At 42.5% G+C, this 20,309-nt stretch overlaps 1 protein-coding gene across 1 annotated transcript; it reads right to left on the bottom strand.

Moving 5' to 3' along the window:
- Window positions 1-6,104: 6,104 nt before the first annotated feature.
- On the bottom strand, window positions 6,105-20,005 carry MCEE (methylmalonyl-CoA epimerase). The gene is made up of 3 exons (XM_053462543.1): window positions 19,906-20,005; window positions 9,399-9,739; window positions 6,105-6,285 (listed from the first exon to the last, which is right to left on the bottom strand). Exons 1-3 carry the CDS (start codon window positions 19,931-19,933, stop codon window positions 6,133-6,135), a joined length of 522 nt encoding a protein of 173 aa, XP_053318518.1. The 5' UTR covers window positions 19,934-20,005; the 3' UTR covers window positions 6,105-6,132.
- Between the last annotated feature and the right edge of the window lie 304 nt (window positions 20,006-20,309).

The raw sequence follows: 20,309 nt of genomic DNA, 5'->3' as shown, positions 1-20,309 counted from the left end.
TTATAATTTCTGAACATTATTATTCAGAGATTGACAAAACAGACACTATGAGTAACAGAAAAACAGAAAAAAAATCACCTCGCTTCTAAAATGCGCAATAAGAAGGATTCCAGTTGAGGACAGGTGGGTCTCGCATATCATGGGATATATTGGTCAGTACACATTCCTATGCTGTCTGCGTAAAACAGCATATAACATTGGAAAACTGTGACAGCTAAGTTTATTCATTAGCATGAAGAAACTTGCATGAGTGCAGAATGGGGGAAGGTACTTAGAATCCAAGGTATTCCTAGGGCTTCACCTATAAGACACAATAACAAAGGGGTGAAAGAGACAGAATGCAGTTGAATGTATGATAGTGCCATGCACAGGATCTTTGCATGGGGAGCAGCAGGCTTTGCCGCAGTTACTTTAGTTTATGCCTTATTGTTATAAATGAATTCCACTAGGATATGTCTATCCATAATTCATATTGCCACCAATATAAAATGTTGATCATGAAGAATAGAACACATCTGTCTAATTCTGCTGAAAAACTGAATACATTTTTTTTAACTTATTATTTGGTTCATTTACTTTTGTAAGATAGAAAATCATGTTATAGAGATGACTGTGACACCCCTAAATGTTCTTTGCAGCAAAACCACTATAATTGTTACATTGTACATTTGGAGAAATGCCAAACTCACAGAACTCTGCAGTGTGTAAAAGGACAAGAAAATGTACCAACAGTATGGGTTTTATTTAGCCATAACATAACATGTTCATACTTATAGCTGAACAATGGAACTGAGATATGCAAACATTCTAAAGGAGTGATGCTCAGAAATGATTGTTAACCCCTTAAGGACAACGGGCGGTCCCCTAACCCATTGAAAACAGTGCATTTTGTCATTAAGGGGTTAAGAGGACACTTCAGCAATTATATTAACTATAATGCATATATATCTGCATGGCACCTTTACTATTTTACAGTTTTCCCCTCACAAAATTAAAGTGGGACTCTGAGGAACCATCCATATGCATTTGTCCCTTTCCCCACCAGCTATTTTCCTTGCAGGAGATGTGGTTGGCTGAACACATCTTCATGCACGTGACATACAGTTGTGAGAATAAGAAAGCAAACCCTCTTTGGATTCTATGGTTTTACATATCAGGACATAATAACAATCATCTGTTCCTTAGGTAAATACCACCTCAGATGAACATCAACACATGACATATTATACTCATAATTTATTCAACAAAAAGAGCCAAAACGGATAAGCAATGTGTGAAAAACTAAGTACACCTTACGATTCAATAGCTTGTAGAACCACCTTTAGCAGCAATAACTTGAAGCAATCCTTTCTGTATGACTTTATCAGTCTCTCACATCGTTATGGAGGAATTTTGGTCCATACTTTATAACGTTGAGGTTTGCGGGCATTTGTTTATGAACAGCTCTCTTATGGTCCCACCACAGAATTTCAATCGGATCGGGGTCTGAACTTTGACTATGCCATTGCAGCACCTGATTCCTTTCTTTTTCAGCCATTCTGTTGTAAATTTGTTGGTGTGCATGGGATCATTGCCTTGTTGCATGACCCAATTTCGGCCAAGTTTTAGCTGTCACACAGATGGCTTCACATTTGACTCTACAATACTTTGGTATTGTACTGTCACGGACTTTAACATGCTAATTGAGGCTTGTTGAGTCTGAAATGTAGCTCTTGGGTGTTTTGCAATTTTTCTGAGCACGGTTTGACCTTGGGGTGAATTTGCTGGGACGTCTACTCTTGGGAAGATTGGCAACTGTCTTGTGTTTTTCACTTTTGAATAATCTTTCTCACTGTAGAATGATGGACTTTAAAATGTTTGGAAATGGCCTTATAACCTTTCCAGATTGACAGGAAGCAAAAATTGCTTCTCTAAGATCATTGTTGAGGTCTTTCCTCTTTGGCATCGTGTTAACACACAGCTGAATGCTCCAGGCCAGCAAACTGCTAAAACTTCGGCTTTTATAAAGGTGATCACACTTGCAGATGATCGATTAATCAAGGGCATTTCATTAGCGGCACTTGTCTACTACTTAGCATCTTAGTTCCTACAGAAACAATAAGGGCGTACTTAATTTTTCACACATGGCTTCTGCATTTCGGCATTATTTTTTGCCGAATAAATTATGACATACTGTAATATGTCAGGTGTTGTTGTTCATCTAAGGATGTATTTATCAAATTTTTAGACCTGCTAATAAACAGACGGTTGTTATTACGTCCTGATATGTTAAACCATAGACTACAAAGAGGATGTACCGTATTTGCTCGATTATAAGACGAGGTTTTTTCCAGAGCAAATGCTCTGAAAAATACCCCTCGTCTTATAATCGGGGTCGTCTTCTAATCAGACCCCAAAAGACCGGCTTACCGGTCGCGAGCAGCGTCTCTTCCGTTAGAAGCAGGAGGACAGGAAGCTTGTAGCTTCCTCACAGAACTCTATCTCCCCCTCCCTCCTCTGGGGGCGGGGCCAGAGAAGTTGCTGGTACAGCCGGTCCCCTGCAGAAGTCTTCGAGTGAGAGATCTGCAGTTCAGGTAAGGGGGTGGGGGAGGGTTTTTGGGTAAGTATGTGTGATTAATGTGTGAAGTATGTGTGATTAATGGAATGAATGAGTATTTAAATGTTTGTGAATGTGTGTTTGTGTGTGATAGCATGGATGTGTAAGGGGGGTGGGGGTTGTAGCATGGCATAGGGAGGCTGTAATCCCACTACTATCATCCCCAGGTTCCAGCATGTACTGGCTGCCTTGGCTTGATAGGAGTGTGATTGCTGTTAGCAGCAATCACACTCCTATCAAGCCAAGGCAGCCAGTACATGCTGGGTTAAAAGGCATATCATGGGGCTGAGTGGCATATAGGGGGTTAAAATGCATTTCTGGACCTCCAGAAATGCATTTTAACCCCCTATATGCCACTCAGCCCCATGATATGCATATATACCTCCAGAAATGCATTTTAACCCCCTATATGCCACTCAGCCCCATGATATGCCTTTTAACCCCCTATATGCCAGAGTGGCATATAGGGGTATAAGGCATATGGGGCAGAGTGGCAAATAGGGGGGGTATAAAGCATTTCTGGGGGCAGAGTGGCATAACTGGGGGGGGCAGGTTGGCAAATAAAAGGAAATTTAAAAAATATATTTACATGAATTAATATTTACTGGTAAAACTTTTTTTCCTATAGGGTCGTCTTATATTCAGGCTTTTTGTTTTTTTTCCTAAATTAATATTTTGATTTTGGGGGGTCGTCTTATAATCGGGGTCGTCTTATAATCGAGCAAATACGGTACTTTCTTTTTCATATGACTTACCACCAGTCAGCTCCAGATCGGCCAACGTTGGCAGGGTTATGATTTGACCCATATGTGCAATGGCTGAAAGTGCTTCCAGTGACAATAGAATAACACCTTTCCTTATAAACGCTGTTTCAGCACCTTGATGCAAATTTTGTCCAGTGCGCACTTTCATAATCATACAAGCAACTTTTGGTCTTACTTTAGTGGCATCTTTAAGTTGCATTATGTTAATGTTCTTTGTGGCAATAAGAGCAGTGTCAGACACTATACACTATCGCTGGACATTTCATCAAAATGTATTTAAATACAGATATGAATATTTGAAATAATACACACATTATGGACCATTTTATTCAACAGGTGATAATTCTGGCTTAAACAGAGGTCTAAGAAATTAGACAACATTATCCAAATATAATTAACCAAAATAGGTTAATATAAAAGCAAAATATTGTTATATAAATTTTCATTTGATATTTAGAAATATGTTAATGCAGCTAGACAGATTTTTTTTTGCTTAATCTGAAGGATCTACGGACTACATCTTGGCACAGAAAATACCAACAACCCATCTCACCTCTGTTCCTTTTGCAACATAAATAAATAGACAAAATGGTGGCCAAATACATTACAGAAAGAAATGCTGAATGCAGGCACTACCTTCGCTTCCCCTCATGCTAGATACATATTTTTGTTGTATTTATGTAAATACATTATTGTGGCTCAAAAAGCTCAAATACAATCCAATCTGCAAACACAGTTATCTTTTTACTGCTCTTATTTATAATAATTATTTCCATCACCCCCATCTCATTGATATAGCTACTGAATTTCAATTGCTAAACCAAGAGCATTGCAAATAATCCTATTCTAATGCAGCTGAAAACTGAAATAGAGATCAAGTAATGAAAACAGAAGTCTTTTGGGGGCTTTCTGGAAAAAAAAAGTATTATAGTCCTGGAATTACAGTAATATTTGGGCAAATCTCTTTCAGGACTGCTGGATGTCATTAAATATTGTGATATGGACTATCACAGGACGTACTGGCACCTGGTCACTGAACCAGGAGCATGCAGACAAACCTGACATCTAAACTCACTTAATAACTATTCACTGACCTCACATAGGCTGGCATGACAGGCTGAAGTGACTCTTTAATTTATAATTACAGATTTACAAAAGCAGAGCCCACTTTTCCTTATTTACCAATATATCTTATATCAGGGCTCGACAAATCCCAGGGGCCAGGTCGCCATGGCGACAGAGAATTTTGTCCTGGCGCCTAGGTTTTGTCAGCCTCTTACATCCAGAAAAAATTGTGGATGTAAGAGGCTGAGTCACCACACGGGGGCGCTGCTGCTGCTGTCTGCCCAGGAGTCTGGGCAGACAGTACAGCCACTCAGAGCCCGCCCCCGAGCCTGAGATCACTCCCACGGAGTGATCCTGTAGGCTAAAAACACGGTTGCTGCAAAACCAGCAATCGTGTTTTCAGCTGCCACAGGCAGCTTCAGGGAAGGTGGTTGTGTGTTGATTGGGTCCCCACACAAGTGTGGGGACCTGACACAACACCCCCCTGCTGCCTGATCGCTCCATGAGAGCGTCAGTGCAGCGTTAACCCCTTCAATGCCGTGATCGCGGCATTTAGGGGTTAATTCCCGTTTTGTATGGGGCTCTGCTGCTGGTGGTCTGCCTGGAAGCCCAGACAGACCAGCAACAGCAAAAACGAGCCCCCACAAGCCCTTTGATGATTTCTGTAGGCATGGAAGCCTACAGCAGTCATCAGAGACTCCCCCCTGCAATGGCTGGTCTATAGACCAGCAATTGAGTCCCAGCTGCCAGAGGCAGCTTCAGGGACAGGGGAGAGGCTTCTTCGGTCTCCACATGAGTGTGGAGACCAGCCCCAACCCTCCCCTGCTGCCTGATCGCTCCCTGAGAGCAACAGTGCAGCGTTAACCCCTTCAATGCCACAATTGTGTATGACACATTTGTGGCATTGCAGGGGTTAACATTTGTCCCCACAAGCATGTGGGGACTAAATATCAGTCAATGCTGTGCTCCAATGGAACATCAGCATCGAAAGATGGGGAAAAAAAAAAAAACAGCACTGACCTGAAAGTCCAGGGTGCTTCCAGGTCAAACGCTGTGAGTTTAGTAAGTGGGCTGATGATGATCAGATCACTCCTGACCAACTATTAGTTTAAAAAAAAATCCTGGCTCCTAACTTTTTTACCTGGCGCCTAGATTCACAACAAATTTGTCAAGCCCTGTCTTATATTATTGGCAATATTGCATAGTGTTCACTATTATTCTTAATTTTGTATTCTCCCTCCCGTTGTTATGGTGCTAAGGAATCTGCTGGCGCTCTATAAATAAAATATAATGACACTGCATTATTAAACCAGCAAGATGAATTTGAAGAACTCATCTACATTAACTATATAATATGCCAGCAAAACGCTTGAAGAGAAGAAATGTGGTCGGCCCTCGCATAATGTTTAATGGAGCTAGGGAGTAGTCCGGTGAATACACCTCTTAATGTGCTGTTAATGTGGAAAGTAGCCAGCTGCTTATAGTCTAGTGCCATAGATTCGGGGTTTTCCTCCACACACACACACATATATATATATATATATATATATATATATATATATAATCTTAGCATATAGAGTTTTAAATGAAATATCTCTTCACAGTCTTCGCTCATGTAAATGTCCAACCATAAATTAGTTCGAAATCAAAAGTATTTTATTTATTTTTTTGTTTTACTATTATTGACTCAATAAGTACGCATCTGGATCATGCTTCTTCTAGTTCCACAAGTACTCCATCACAGTCTTTTGGGTGCAAGAACACAACCGGTTTGCCATGTGCACCGATTTTAGGTTCTTCGCTCAGAACCCTAATATTTTTCTTTTTCAAGTCAGCCATGGCTCCTTTGATGTTATCGACCTGAGGGGAAAAAGAAACATGTTAGCATGTAGCTGGCAGTTATAGAACTAAAACTGATGTATCATTGCACGCTAAACATGATACATTTGGCCTCCATATAAACTGTGGTTTATCAGCTTATTTCCATATTGTCATTAAATCATGACTTTTGGGGGTAAAGGGTAAATATTGAGCAGATAGCAGAAACAATTTTTTGACTGCCATGGTGACTGTCTAATTTCTACTACTTTATCCCAGAATTGTTCACTATACATTAATTACATTTATTAATATAGCGCCAGCAAATTCTGTGGCGCTGTTACAGAGTCAATAAAATAATTTAAAAATCGCACAGAATAACAAACTGAAGAGGGCAAAAAGGAGAAGAGGGCCCCTCACGCTTACGATCTATTCGGTGGTTGAGGGGGAAATGAGAAGATAGGAGAGGACTGCTTGGATGGGGAGAGCTGATCGAGTCAGGATGTTGATTTCGCTTCCCGTAAAAGGTATCTTTTCAGAGAGCTTTTAAAATATGCGTAAGAGGGAGAAAGTCCGACAGAATAGGATATGAAATTTCAGAGAATCACTGGTGAAATCCGGAATACAGGAGTGGGGAGAGGTAATGTTGGTAGGCGAGAGACGGGGGTAGGAGAGGGTGGTCAGGGGTGTATTTGGATAAAAGTGTAGAGATGTAGGAGGTGCAGAGTTGTTAAGGGCTCTGTAGGTCAGGGTAAGAAGTTAGAATTTGATTATGGGGGGGTGTAGGGAGCCAATGGAGTGATTGGCAGAGTGGAGCAGCAGACGAGGAACGGTGATAGAGAAAGATTAGTCTAGCTGCAGTGTTGAGGATGGATTGGAGCGGTGAAAAGCGGGAGTGGGGAGACCAGTTAGTAGGGAGTTGAAATAATCACAAGGGAGTGGAAGTACAATGCTCAATAATCATTCCTATTCCTTGCCGATCACAGACATCGGCAACAGGGGCAACAAAAGACAGCCAACAGCCGCATACGCATAAATATTTATATCCGGGGAAAGGAACATCGCCAGTAAAAGTAACTGACTGGCAAGCAGCCTAAATACAGACATTTAGAGCCAGTGAAAAACAGAGGCTTCAAGTGACAGCTATAAAAGCAGGTAAACACAGAGCCACTGAGAACTAATACCCTGGTTCCGATACATTTCCCTATGGTCTGTGCTACTGTGACAATTACAAGTGCAGGTACTACGCAGGGACAGAGAAGCTAGGGGCTCAACCTTTATTTGAAGTGCACTTGGTGCCTCAAGATCAAGTATTCTGTACAATTTAGCATGGAGTTGATTTAGAAGGCTTTATACTGTACGCAAAATCAATCATGCTTCTTGGAAAGAAAAAAAAACAAAAAAACAATTACGAACTGCATTTGCTCTATAAACGATCAGAGAAAATGTTCTAACGAAAAGAAGGAAAAGCCTCAAGATAAAATGAGCACATTTCTATTTAAAAATAAAAGTTAATCAACAAAAGTTAGAACACGAACGTTACAAGAGGACTTCATGTTTGAATCCAAGCAAGTCTTGCCAAGTCACAGATTTGAAGCCTCTCATTTACAGCACTGGTCCCACACAGATTCTGGAAAGTGGCCAGATCTTGTTATTCTACTCGGAAAAAAGCAGCATTTCACACTGACTGACATAACTGCATGCGCATTCTCTTACAGAGTGACAGAAACGAACAAACATCTGTGTTCACACTCACATCCAGCTCATTTCGTAAAGTATTAGGCATCAATGAAGGAAACACAGTTCATCTCGCCGATGGTGTTTGTTCACTATACAGACTGCCTCTGTCTGCCTTCTGGCCGGCGGTAGTGCCAGTTTGGCCGTGCATGCGATTGCACGCAATACTTGTCTTCCTTGTGGCATGGTTCAGGAATGAGGCTGAGTCGTATCCCTTCATGCTGGTGGCACGATGGCCGCTATGCAGGATAATGCGCTATCAAACCTAAAGGAGCCCGGTATATTTATCCCTGAAATATAGAAATCCCTCAGATATGTGGGTTTTTTTATGGAATTCACTGGGTATGCGCCGAATGCTTGCTTTATTTGTGTACTTATTGGATAATAGCAATAGTAGTTCAAGGATAGGCAAATTGAAATGTCTTCTGACTCTTACACTTTAAACATTTTTTTTTTCTCAAGTACATATTAAAGGGAGATGAAAAACAAAGATTTACTTTGATGTATTAATATTTTAGAGCCTTTGAGAGGCCATATTTGATTTGCCAGCTGTTATGAGAAAGTTAAAATAACCAAATCCTAAATGCCCCACTAAAACAATACATCATGTGTTTTTAAAGTAGCCAATAAGCTTTCTGTTCATGAGACTCCCTGATACAATCAATTAACTATTCATGGGGATAGTTAGTCGAATGTCCGACAGAGTAGAGGACCAGTTTAATAGCCCTGTTAAATGCTGCATTACTGTAGAATATGTTTTACTTACAGGGTAAACACTGCTGCCCTCTAGTGTTGGAGAAGGGAAAGTCATTTTAATCCCTTCGCATCTATCATGTTTCATGCCATCGTAATTTTTGGGTTATATTAAATCCATCACGACGGGTTGGAATATCATAATTTAAAGCGAATGGCATGCTGTCAGTGCGTGGGGCCAAGGGAAATGTTGGTGATCACATGATTGCTATGATTAATGTATCACAGCAATCACATGATAAAATCCATGTTTAACAAGCATTAGACAGCTTTCGTTCTTAATGTAATTAGCATTACATTTTTATAAGTTAAATTGGATCTGTTATGATCATAGTATATTACTATGATAAGTGTAATCCCCCCTGATTCCATACTACACTAATTGTCAACATTTTATTATAGAAAAATATGGGGGGGAAACATTTATTACTAGATTTTTACATCAAATTATGGGCCAAAACCAATCTTAAATTTCATAATAAAGCCTTGCTTTAAATGAAATCCCTGCTGGGTATGGATTTCAAGTAATTATGTTTTGAAAAGGCATTTATTTTTAATGTAGAACAAGTCATCAGTCAGAAAAATTTATTATTATCGAGTAGCATTAACAGGCAATAACATTCTACCAAAAGTACAAAAAGAGAAAAGATATGCAACATAAATACCTCAATACAGATATGATGCATTCCTCCAGCCTTGTTTTTATGTAGAAAGCCACTAATTGGGCTGTTTTGTCCCAGAGGATGGAGAAGTTCCAGTTTTGTGTTGCCCAGTTCAACAAAGACTGTGTACACCCCGTGTTCTGGGAGGGGGACAGTCTCGCTCACTTTTGCTCCTAAAACATTTTCGTACAAAGAGCGTGCTTTTTCCAGATCAGGGACTGCAATGGCTACATGATTTAAACGGCCAAGTTTCCATAATGAGTTTGGAATATCTTGAAACAGTGCCATGGAGGCTGACAACTGTCTTCTTGCTTGGAACACACCATGGGCTCTGCAAAGCACTCCTATAAAAATCATTTTTTCAAAGATTAATTCAGACACATTACATATGAAATGATTATAAGTACAAATAAAGTTTATATACACTATATGGACAAACGTATTGGGACACCTGACCATTACACCAATGACTTTTATGACATTGCTTACTAAATACATAGACATTAATATATAGTTGGTCCCCCCTTTGCAGCTATTACAGCGGAATTTCAGAGTGTTTCTGTGGGAATTTTTGCCCTTTCTTCGAGTAGAGTATTTGTGAGATCAGGCATTGATGTGGGTCTTGAAGGTCCATTCCAGTTCATCCCAAAGGTGTTTGATGGGGTGCAAGTCAGGGCTCTGTGTGGGACAGTCAAGTTCTTCCACAACAAACTCATCCAACCATGTCTTTCTGGACCTTGCTTTGTGCATTCATGCTGGAATAGAAGCATGGAAGTACAGCATTGACCAAAATGTCTTGGTTTGCTGAAGCGTTAAGATTTCCCTTCACTGGAAGTAAAGGGCCTAGCCCAGGGGTCGACAAATTTGGTTTGGATCTAGGAGCCAGCCAAATAAATGATGAGCCAATTTTCTTCCCCAATCAAGTTTTCATTTTCATATATTACCCCCAGTCTGCCGTTAAAAGGATGTTTACTGGGGCAATACATCATAAAAAGTAGATGAAATGCCAGCTCCGGCCATGTAGTTGCTAAACTGCATCCAGATGACCGACAATAGTCTCAGGTTACTTAAGCATGAAATGTGAAGCAGCCTACTCCAACAGCAAGACAACATTGTGACAATGCGCTGGCACTACGTCAAAGAAGAGACTAACAAGTGGTATATGATTAACCCCTCGTGACAATGGTTGTTTAACATTTTTGCGTTGCTCGTGTTTAGCTGGAATTTTCTTCTTCCCCATTTACTGAACCCACACAAGGTATATATTGTTTTATTCAGGACAAGGTAGTCTTTCTTTAGATACAATTATTTCGATCATATCATCTAATTTAATATGGTTAAAAATACTAAATTCTATTTGTCTTGAGTTTAGAAATACCCAAAGTTTTTATGTTTCTTTGCAAGTTAAAGTACAAGTAGCATATTATGATTTCAAAACTGGTCATTCTGCCCCCACGTGCTATGTTTCGGACACCTTTGAAGGCGGTCAGTTAAATTTACCCCCATCAAACCCTACGTTTTTGAAAACTAGACATGCTGGTATTTTAACTCTTTCCATCCATTAATTCTACTACCAGCCTTTGCTAATCTTTGTGGTAGTTATTTTTTTTTGCGTCTCTCCCCCAGCACACACACATTGTACTTTTGGTATGATTTTTCAGCTCTTGGTATACGTCACCAGGGCCGGCCTTAGGGGTGTGCGACCTGTGCGACCGCACAGGGCGCCATGGTTGCAGGGGCGCCTGACCGGGACTTAGATTAAAGCATCGTTTTTTTTTTTGGTTTTTTTTTAAACTTTATTTAACATCATTGATGTTAAATAAAGTTTACAAAAAAAACGATGCTTTAACCCCTTCAGTACCGGGACGTACCTGGTACTTCCTGGTTAACAGTCACCGGTAGACCGGGACGTACCAGGTACGTCTCCTCCAAAAAACGCCCCCACATCACCACAATCGCGGTGATCGTGGGGGCGCTGCTGCTGCTGCTGTCTGCCCAGGACTCCTGGGCAGACAGCACAGCCTGTCTAGGCCCGCCCCCAAGCCTACGATCACTCCCACGGAGTGATTTTGTAGGCAGAAACAGCGATTGCAGAAAAATCTGCAATCGCGGTTTCAGCTGCCACAGGCAGCTTCAGGGAAGAGGGGGGGTATTTAATGGGTCCCCACACAAGTGTGGGGACCTGATCCAACACCCCCCTGCTGCCTGATCGCTCCATGAGAGCGTCAGTGCAGCGTTAACCCCTTCAATGCCGCGATCGCGGCATTCAATGCCGAGATCGCGGCATTGAAGGGGTTAATTCCCGTTTTGTAGGGGGCTCTGCTGCTGGTGGTCTGCCTGGAAGCCCAGGCAGACCAGCAACAGCAAAAACGACCCCCTAGAAGTCCTCTGATCAGTCCTGTAGGACTGATCAGAGAGACGCCTCCCCTACAATCTCCAGTCTATTGGAGATTGTGTCCCAGCTGCCAGAGGCAGCATCAGGGACAGGGAGACAGGGTTCTTTGGTCTCCACATGAGTGTGGAGACCAGACCCCCCCACCCTTCCTCAGTTAACCCCTAGCCCCCCTCTTCCTCAATTAACCCCTTCAATGCTGCTATTGTGTATGACCCCCATCGCAGCATTGCAGGGGTTAATATTAGTCCCCACAAGCTTGTGGGGACTAAATATCAGTCAATGCTGTGCTTCAATGGAGCATCAGCATTGAAAGAGTTAAAAAAAATAATGTAAAAAATAATAATAAAAAAAATGTAAAAATAAATTTAAAAAAATTAATAAAATAATAATAAAAAAAAAATAACAGCACTGACCTGAAAGTCCAGGGTGCTTCCAGGTCAAATGCTGGGCTGGGCTGATCAGATCGCTCCTGGCCAATAGGAGTGATCGGATCATTATGGCATCCCACGGATGACCCTGCTCTACAAAGAGAGAGGGGTCATCTAGGGTAATTATGAAAAAACACAAATTATTAATAAATGAAATAATCATAATTATTACCTGATCACTTGTCGGTGACATTTTAAGTCGATGATTATTGATCGGTCTCCCTGATTGATGTCAGCGGCCTAAACCTGTCACTTACAAGTAATCTGATGAAAAAAAATATTTAAAAAAATGTAAATGTACATGTTCCAGTTTTGCCCTCATAGCTTCCTCAAAAAATGCATGAACCATGCATGTGAGGCCTTGTTGGAATCAGGGGATCTTCGTGAACAAAATGTGGTGTTTTCTTCCACTGTTGCACTTATGGTGTGCAAGAAATTCAGTGCAACATTGAAATGTATGCGTTAAAAAAGCAGTAAAATAATTTCCCTGTGAAGTTTGGCAGACATCAGTGAAGAAATGGCTAGCTGAAAACTGTCAAAACTACCCTAGTTGAACACCTTGACTTGTCTACTGTTCATAAATATATACTTTTATGGGGTAATTTACAGCGGGGGGGCTTCCAAAATCTCCCAAATGGGATATGGGCCCAGGAAACCAATTTCTGAAAATTCCAAATGTGAAAACGAAAATGCGCATGTTCCAGTTTTGCCCTCATAGCTTCCTCAAAAAATGCATGAACCATGCATGTGAGGCCTTGTTGGAACCGGGGGATGTTGGTGAACACAATTTGGTGTTTTTTTCTGCAGTTGCACATATTCTATACTAAATATAATATAAAATCTAAAGCAACATTGCAACATATGCAAAAAAAACAAAAAAATATCAAAATACCTCAAAATTTGGCAGCAATTGGCGATAAAATCCCTGTTTGAAAAGTGTCAAAATGACCCTAGTTGTACACCTTGACTTATCTACTGTTCATAAACATATAATTTTGGGGGGATAATCAGTATCTGTGACAACTATTTCAGTTATTAGACTACCATGCCAAATTTGAAAAAAAATACATTTCAAAAACGTAATGCATGCCTTGCAATATTTGCCCTATACTGGTCAAAATAGATAAAAATCCTGGCCATGTTGGGTGGTTTCCAAATCAGGACAACTTACTGAATATATTTGGGATAATTTTTTCCCATTGGTTCAATGTGTGTACAATTTGTATGTATACAAAACTGTAAAAAAATGTGTTTTTTTCATTTTTTCCCCACTTTTTCCAGTTTATTTCAAACAAAACAATGTACTATCCAGCTTAATATGGTTTCAAATGAAAGCCCTACTTGTGCTGAAAAAAACAATATATGATTTGTGTGGGTGCACCAATTGATAAGAGAGAAATTACAGTTGAAGAAAGACATGGCAAAAACACAAAAACGGCTCCGGTCCTTTAGCGACACGTTAGTATCAAAATCCCGGTCCTGAAGGGGTTAATCTAAGTCCCGGTCAGGGGCGCCGAGCGGTTGCTCGTGAAGTTCTCGGCAACCGCTCGGCGCCCCTTACTCTCCGTGACTCCGTCGCGGTGCCAGCATCTCATGTTGAGCGCCGGACTATACCAGCGCTCAACATGAAATGCCGGCAGAGCGAGAAGACGGATGCCTCCCGCTCTTACCGCAGGACTCCGGCAACAAGGTAAGTGGGGGGGGGTAGTTTGAAGGGGCAGAGGGGGGGGGTAGTTTGAAGGGGCAGAGGGGGGGGGTAGTTTGAAGGGGCAGAGGGGGGGTAGTTTGAAGGGGCAGAGGGGAGGGGTAGTTTGAGGGGGGGTAGTTTAAAGGGGCAGAGAGGGCGGGTAGTTTGAAGGGGCAGAGAGGGGGGGTTGTGGGGGGGGCTCCAGAGGAGTAGTCCGCACAGGGCGCCACAACGCCTAAGGCCGGCTCTGTACGTCACTATCAAACTCAATATGTGTTCAGCAACATATCCTGAGTACAGTGATACCACCCATGTGTAGGTTTGCCTGGTTGTTGGGGGGCAAAAAGGTCACATTCGGGAGGTGCACATTTTTTTTTAAATTTTGACATCAATTTAATGACGTCAGTTTGCCCCATTACCCTATTTGTAATAACTTTAAAAACAGTCAGTTCAATTTACCCTATCATTACCCCAGGGCATTTCAAATCCTGGTATTTTAACTCTTTTCATGCCAGCATGGGAAGATACAGCAACAATTTTAGGACATATTTTGTTTGAACTGGATAATCCCCTTTATGATGTCATGGTGGCATCACTGGGGTATTTTTATTTCTAAATAAAACAAGACCTCAGTTCTCAGTTCTGTGGCGACCCTCTGGGAACTCTTTTTTTTTTGTGAATGAGTGCCTCCATCTTGAGGCAGCATGTCTCTAACAGTTGGCAGTTTGAAATGCTCCTAGGAGCGATTAAATGGCGTCCCTGACTTTTTTTGTGTTGTTGAATGCCTCTGTACAGAGCCACCTCATCAACACTGGCTGAGCTCAGTAAGCCTAAGTACTTTTTTTAACCCCTGGGTCCCGCCATCATTCAAAGGCATGTAGCCATTCAATACAGTAAAACAACCGCTCCTAGGTGCGACCGTATGGGCCCCAATATATTTTTTTTGTGTTGCTGGATGGCTCGATGTCAAGGTACTGCAGCAACATCAGCTGAGAGAAGAAAGTAATCTATTGCTGGTTAAAGGGGTTAAAAGTTATAATAGCTCGTGTATTTGGGGCCATGGTCCTGTAGTAAAACAAAAAAACTGAAGATACCAGCCGGTGAAACCTTCTGATACCACAGCAGAAGGCACCTGCGTAACACATTTCGGTGCAAAAAAAGGTTGGAGGAATAGATTGATGATCCGTTTTGTGAGTTAAGCAGCTCTAAATTAGGGATGCACCGATATATATCGGTGGCCGAAACATACATCGGCGGAAAAGGGCATTATCGGGACTGTCCTGATGAAAGTCTGAAAAACGGAAATTTTTACTCACCGTAAATTCCTTTTTCCTTAATACAGTGGCAGTACGATGGGTAATGTTCTTTTCTCGGGACAAGCTGATCTAAAGATAAAAAAACAATTAAGTGCCCCGGAAGCCCTCCTCCTTACCCATAAAAACCGGGGCTGACCGGAGGTAGACAGTAAGTAACAAGACAGACACCAAATAGCTTGCCAAACATAATTTATTAAATAAGGGAGGGAAACTGGTACTGCCACTGTATTAAGGAAAAAGGAATTTACGGTGAGTAAAAATTTCCGTTTTTCCCAACATACAGTGGCAGTACGATGGGATATAGCAAGATCCCAGAAATGGGGGGGTCATCTTAAGAGACCACTGCCTGGAGCACCTTACGCCCAAAATCCGCCGCAGAGGAGGAAAAGATGTCTAGCCGATAATGGTGCACGAAAGTGGAAAATGAGGACCAGGTAGCAGCCGTACAAATGTCCTCAGGAGAAGCTGCAGCTCTTTCAGCCCAGGAGGCCGCCATAGCCCGAGTAGAATGTGCCCTGATGGGCCATTGTAGAGTGAGACCACTAGAGTGGTAAGCCATGCGGATGGCGTCCACTAGCCAACGAGAAATAGAAGCTTTAGAAACTGCTGACCCGGCCGACCGTCCAAAAATTTTTATAAATAGCTGGTCCGAAGAACGGATGGAGGAGGTACGAGCAATATAAATCTCCAAAGCCCTCTTGACATCTAACGTGTGCCAAATCAATTCATCCGGAGAAGAAGGACACGGAAAAAAAGTAGGAAGAACCAAGGGCTGACTAATACTGGAACGGGAAATGACCTTGGGGAGAAAAGAAGGTTTAACATGGAGAACCACTTTATCGTCATGAAAAATCGTGAACTCCGGAGAGGACGAAAGCGCCTGGATTTCCCCAACTCTCCTAGCCGATGTAATAGCCACTAAAAAAACTGTTTTCAGCGACAGAAACTTCATGGATACCTCCTCCAGAGGTTCAAAGGGAGCTGAACATAAGGCTCGAAGTACAACGGCAAGATCCCATGATGGAAACAAGGACCTCCTAGGAGGACGGCGAATAGTAGCGGCCTTAAAAAAACGTCTAATAAGCACGTGAGAGGCCAGATCCGAAAGAAAAAAATGACTAAGGGCCGAGATCTGCCCTTTTAGGGTCGAGACACTCAGGCCCAAAGTCAGACCTTCCCGTAAGAAACAAATGACGGAATTGATGGCAGGAGGGAAAATGGGGAGGTGCCTAGCGGTGCACCATCGGAGGAACTTGGTCCATACCCGAAAATAAATTTTGGAAGTTGAACTCCTGACTGAAGTCAACAGAAAGTCTGCGACGTCCTCGTCCAAACCCTGGTCACTCAAGATCAGCCTTGCAACAGCCAGGCTGTCAAACGGAACATCTGAAGAAGTTCCAGGCGAAGGTCGATGTTCTCGAGAAGATGTGGAGAAATTGGAAGCTCCCAAAAGGTGATGGTCAACTGCCGGAGGAGGACAAACCAACCCCTGTTGGGCCAGTATGGAAGGATGGCCAAGACCCTGGCCTTGTCGTGTCGGATTTTCAGCAGAACTCGAGGAATCAATGCCACTGGCGGGAAGATGTAGGCCAACCGGAAATTCCACACCATGGAAAGACCGTCCAAAAATTGTGGAAGATCCCATCGGTTGAGGGATGCGAACACCGGGACCTTGCGGTTCTTGCGAGTTGCCATCAAATCTACTTCCGGAAGACCGAAGAGTGACACCAGAGTGGAGAAGGTTTGAGGGGTCAAAGACCATTCTGTCTGCGACCATCTTGCTCTGCTTAAATCGTCCGCGATTACATTGTAGCGGCCTCTGATGTGTGTCGCCGAAATGTCCGTCAAATGAAGTTGGGCCCACTCCATAATAACTGAGCACAGGATCTGAAGACTCCGGATCCGCGTGCCGCCCTGCTTGTTGATATATGCGACGGCCGCTGCGTTGTTTGATTGGATCTTGACAGCTTGACCCTCTATAAACAATCTGAAGGCCAGGAGAGCCTGAAGAATTGCTTTTAGCTCTAGGAAATTTGAAGAGCGGACAGCATCTACTGGAGCCCAATCTCCTCTTCGAAAAAGGGAGCCCAAATGGGCTCCCCATCCTCGGCCGGAGGCATCCGTGGTAATAATAATCCAAGTTCTGGGACGGAAAGAGAGTCCTCTGGCGAGATGGGACGACTGCTTCCACCAATTCAACTGGGAGAGAACCTGGCCGCTTATAGTGAAGGACGTTTCCAGATCTTCTTCTTGCCTGGACCAGTTCTAGAGGATCTGCCATTGCAAGGGACGCAGTTGACACCTTGCCCAAGGAACCGCTGGGATGGCAGCGGTGAGAAGACCCAGAACGCTCATAGCCTTCCTGACAGAGCAAATTGGATTTCTTTGCAGCGACGAGATCTCTTGTTTTATCTTGAGGCGCTTGGAACGCGGAAGATAAACGCAAAGGGACATTGAGTCCACCAAAAACCCCAGAAAGAGAGTCCTGGAAGCGGGAATGAGGCAAGATTTTCTCTTGTTGATTAACCATCCGTGGAGTTCCAGGAACTTCATAGTAGTGGAAAGGTCTGACAAAAGTTTCTCCCGGGAGGCCGCCATGATCAGCCAATCGTCCAGGTAAGGAATTATCGAGATATCCTGTTCTCTGAGATGAGCTGTCAAAGGACAAAGGATTTTTGTAAAAACTCTTGGGGCTGATGCCAGACCGAATGGAAGGGCCTTGAACTGGAAATGATGCACCCTGTGATTGACGCGCAAGGCAAACCTCAGAAACTTCCTGGACGCTTCGGCAATCGGTACATGAAGATAAGCGTCTTTCAGGTCTAAGGTGACCATAAAATCTCCCTCCTTTAGTACCTGAGTGACCGAGGTGATACTCTCCATCCGGAAATGCTGGTAGGGGATACAGCGGTTTACTGACTTCAGGTCCAGAACCGGACGCAAGGAGCCATCCGGCTTTGGTACCAGAAACAACCGGGAATAGACTCCTTGAAATCTTTGGTGAACAGGAACTTTCTCTATCACCGCTTTTCCCAGAAGTTTCATGCTTTCGGAAAAGAGAGTCCAATTTTTCCTTTCCAAAGGGTAGGACGAAATCAGAAACTGGCGGACCGGAGGCCGAAAGAACTCTATCCTGTAACCCTCCGAAATAATCTGACGAAAAATAAAAAATGTATAGTAAAAAGAAATTTTTTTTTTTTTTTTTTTTTTTTTTTTTTTTTTAGGAGGGAAGAGGATAAGAAAGAGTAAAGATAAAGAAAATATCTTACCCTAACCTCCTCTGAACCGTGTGGGGGGGCTGGTGACACGGCTGCACTGTACTGACGAAAGCTCCAGCAGTCAGACAGGCAAAAGCGCTTAAATGCAATTTTAAAATTGCCGCCCTCCGGAAGATCCGATTCGCGCATGCTCAGTAGCGCGATCGGATCTTCAGTGGAACGCAACGCCACCCGGGCGTGCGTTCCACCTACACTGCGCATGCTCCCACTTCCTTGCTCAGAAAAGGAAGAAATCAGTACATCCTCCGTAACGCGGACCGCTACGGAGGGAAGCCTCTCTCTGCTCACCACCCGGGGAGCAATCGGAGGAAACGAAGACCCCCAGGCAGCAACCTGTGCGCCTCACCAGCTGCCGAGATGCCGAACTCCTGTCCGGACCGATGAAACACCTGTCCGTCCCTGTAAGGGACAAGAAAAGAACTGTCTACCTCCGGTTCAGCCCCGGTTTTTATGGGTAAGGAGGAGGGCTTCCGGGGCACTTAATTGTTTTTTTATCTTTAGATCAGCTTGTCCCGAGAAAAGAACATTACCCATCGTACTGCCACTGTATGTTGGGAAAATAAAAGACTGAAACGTTGACTTGTAGCACAGAGATTTGAGAGATTTATTGAAACCAAGTCCCAGGAGTGCCAGTGACTATTTTTGGAATCTATATGCATTACTGCTTCAGTTACCAGGCACCGGGCAGAGTAATTAAGGTTGGTGTGCAATTGTGTACTTTAGATTTTCTATATATATATAATTGTTAAAAGCAATCCCACTCCTATGATGCCCAGGCAACCAGTACATGCTAGAACCTGGGCATGATAGGAGTGTGACTAATATATATATATATATATATATAGTTATTTAATTTGTCTGTTACTTTTAATAAAAGTGTGGTTATTTTCTTTTTTTAAAGTTGAGGGGTGGTGCCAAGTTCCAGAGTTTTCATTTCACTGCATCCCTACTAATTATATTTGTTTTCATGACTGTTCCAGAAATTAAGGTAGTTTCAAACCTCCGTGCAATCAGCATTGAAGAAGCAGCACCAGTCGGTCTGAAAGTTAAGGTAATAAAAGGGGTTGGTCTCTTTTTTTAAGGAGTGCCAACACCTTGTTACAATTTTGCAATACAAAATAAAACACTTTTCTTAAGTGCTGCATCACTTTAAACTGTACTGCAGTTAACCCCTTCATGACAAGTGTGTGTGTGTGTGTGTGTGTGTGTGTGTGTGTGTGTGTGTGTGTGTGTGTGTGTGTGTGTATACACACATAAATGTACAGATTTAATTTTCACGGCTAAAAGCATACGGTTATATTATAGAAGCATTAATTAGCAATACTCATTCATTTAATAAGCAACATTTATGCTCGTAGTTATCTTATTATCTACACTATAGACAATAAATAGCACTCTCCTCTTACCTGTCACCCTGACTATGGACGCCGCCATCTTGCTTTTTCCCTATTAATGAAAACTTTATTCATACAGGATGGACATAAATGTAGTCGCTTGCAGTTCTAAGTTGTAAACGCAGAGTTCTAAGCACTGGAGACATGGATTTTCAGGGCATTATATATCTGAAGAAGGACTCCAACTATATAACTGCCATTAAGGAAACGCATTGTATAGCTACATGTATACGTCTAGGACTGCCTATTATTTGCAAGAAAGATTGTTAAATGTGTGTGCTAAATTGTGCATCACTGTGCATTAGTGGCCGGTCGCCATTTTTGATGTGGGCAAAGGGAAGCAATGAAAGGTGCGTTCGCCGAGCAAATAAACCTCGGAGTCGTTGAAATGGCTATGCACTTGACATGGATGGATA

This window comes from Spea bombifrons, chromosome 4 (assembly GCF_027358695.1).
Source record: "Spea bombifrons isolate aSpeBom1 chromosome 4, aSpeBom1.2.pri, whole genome shotgun sequence".
Lineage (NCBI taxonomy): Eukaryota > Metazoa > Chordata > Amphibia > Anura > Pelobatidae > Spea > Spea bombifrons.
This window is presented reverse-complemented; position numbering and strand designations above follow the sequence as displayed.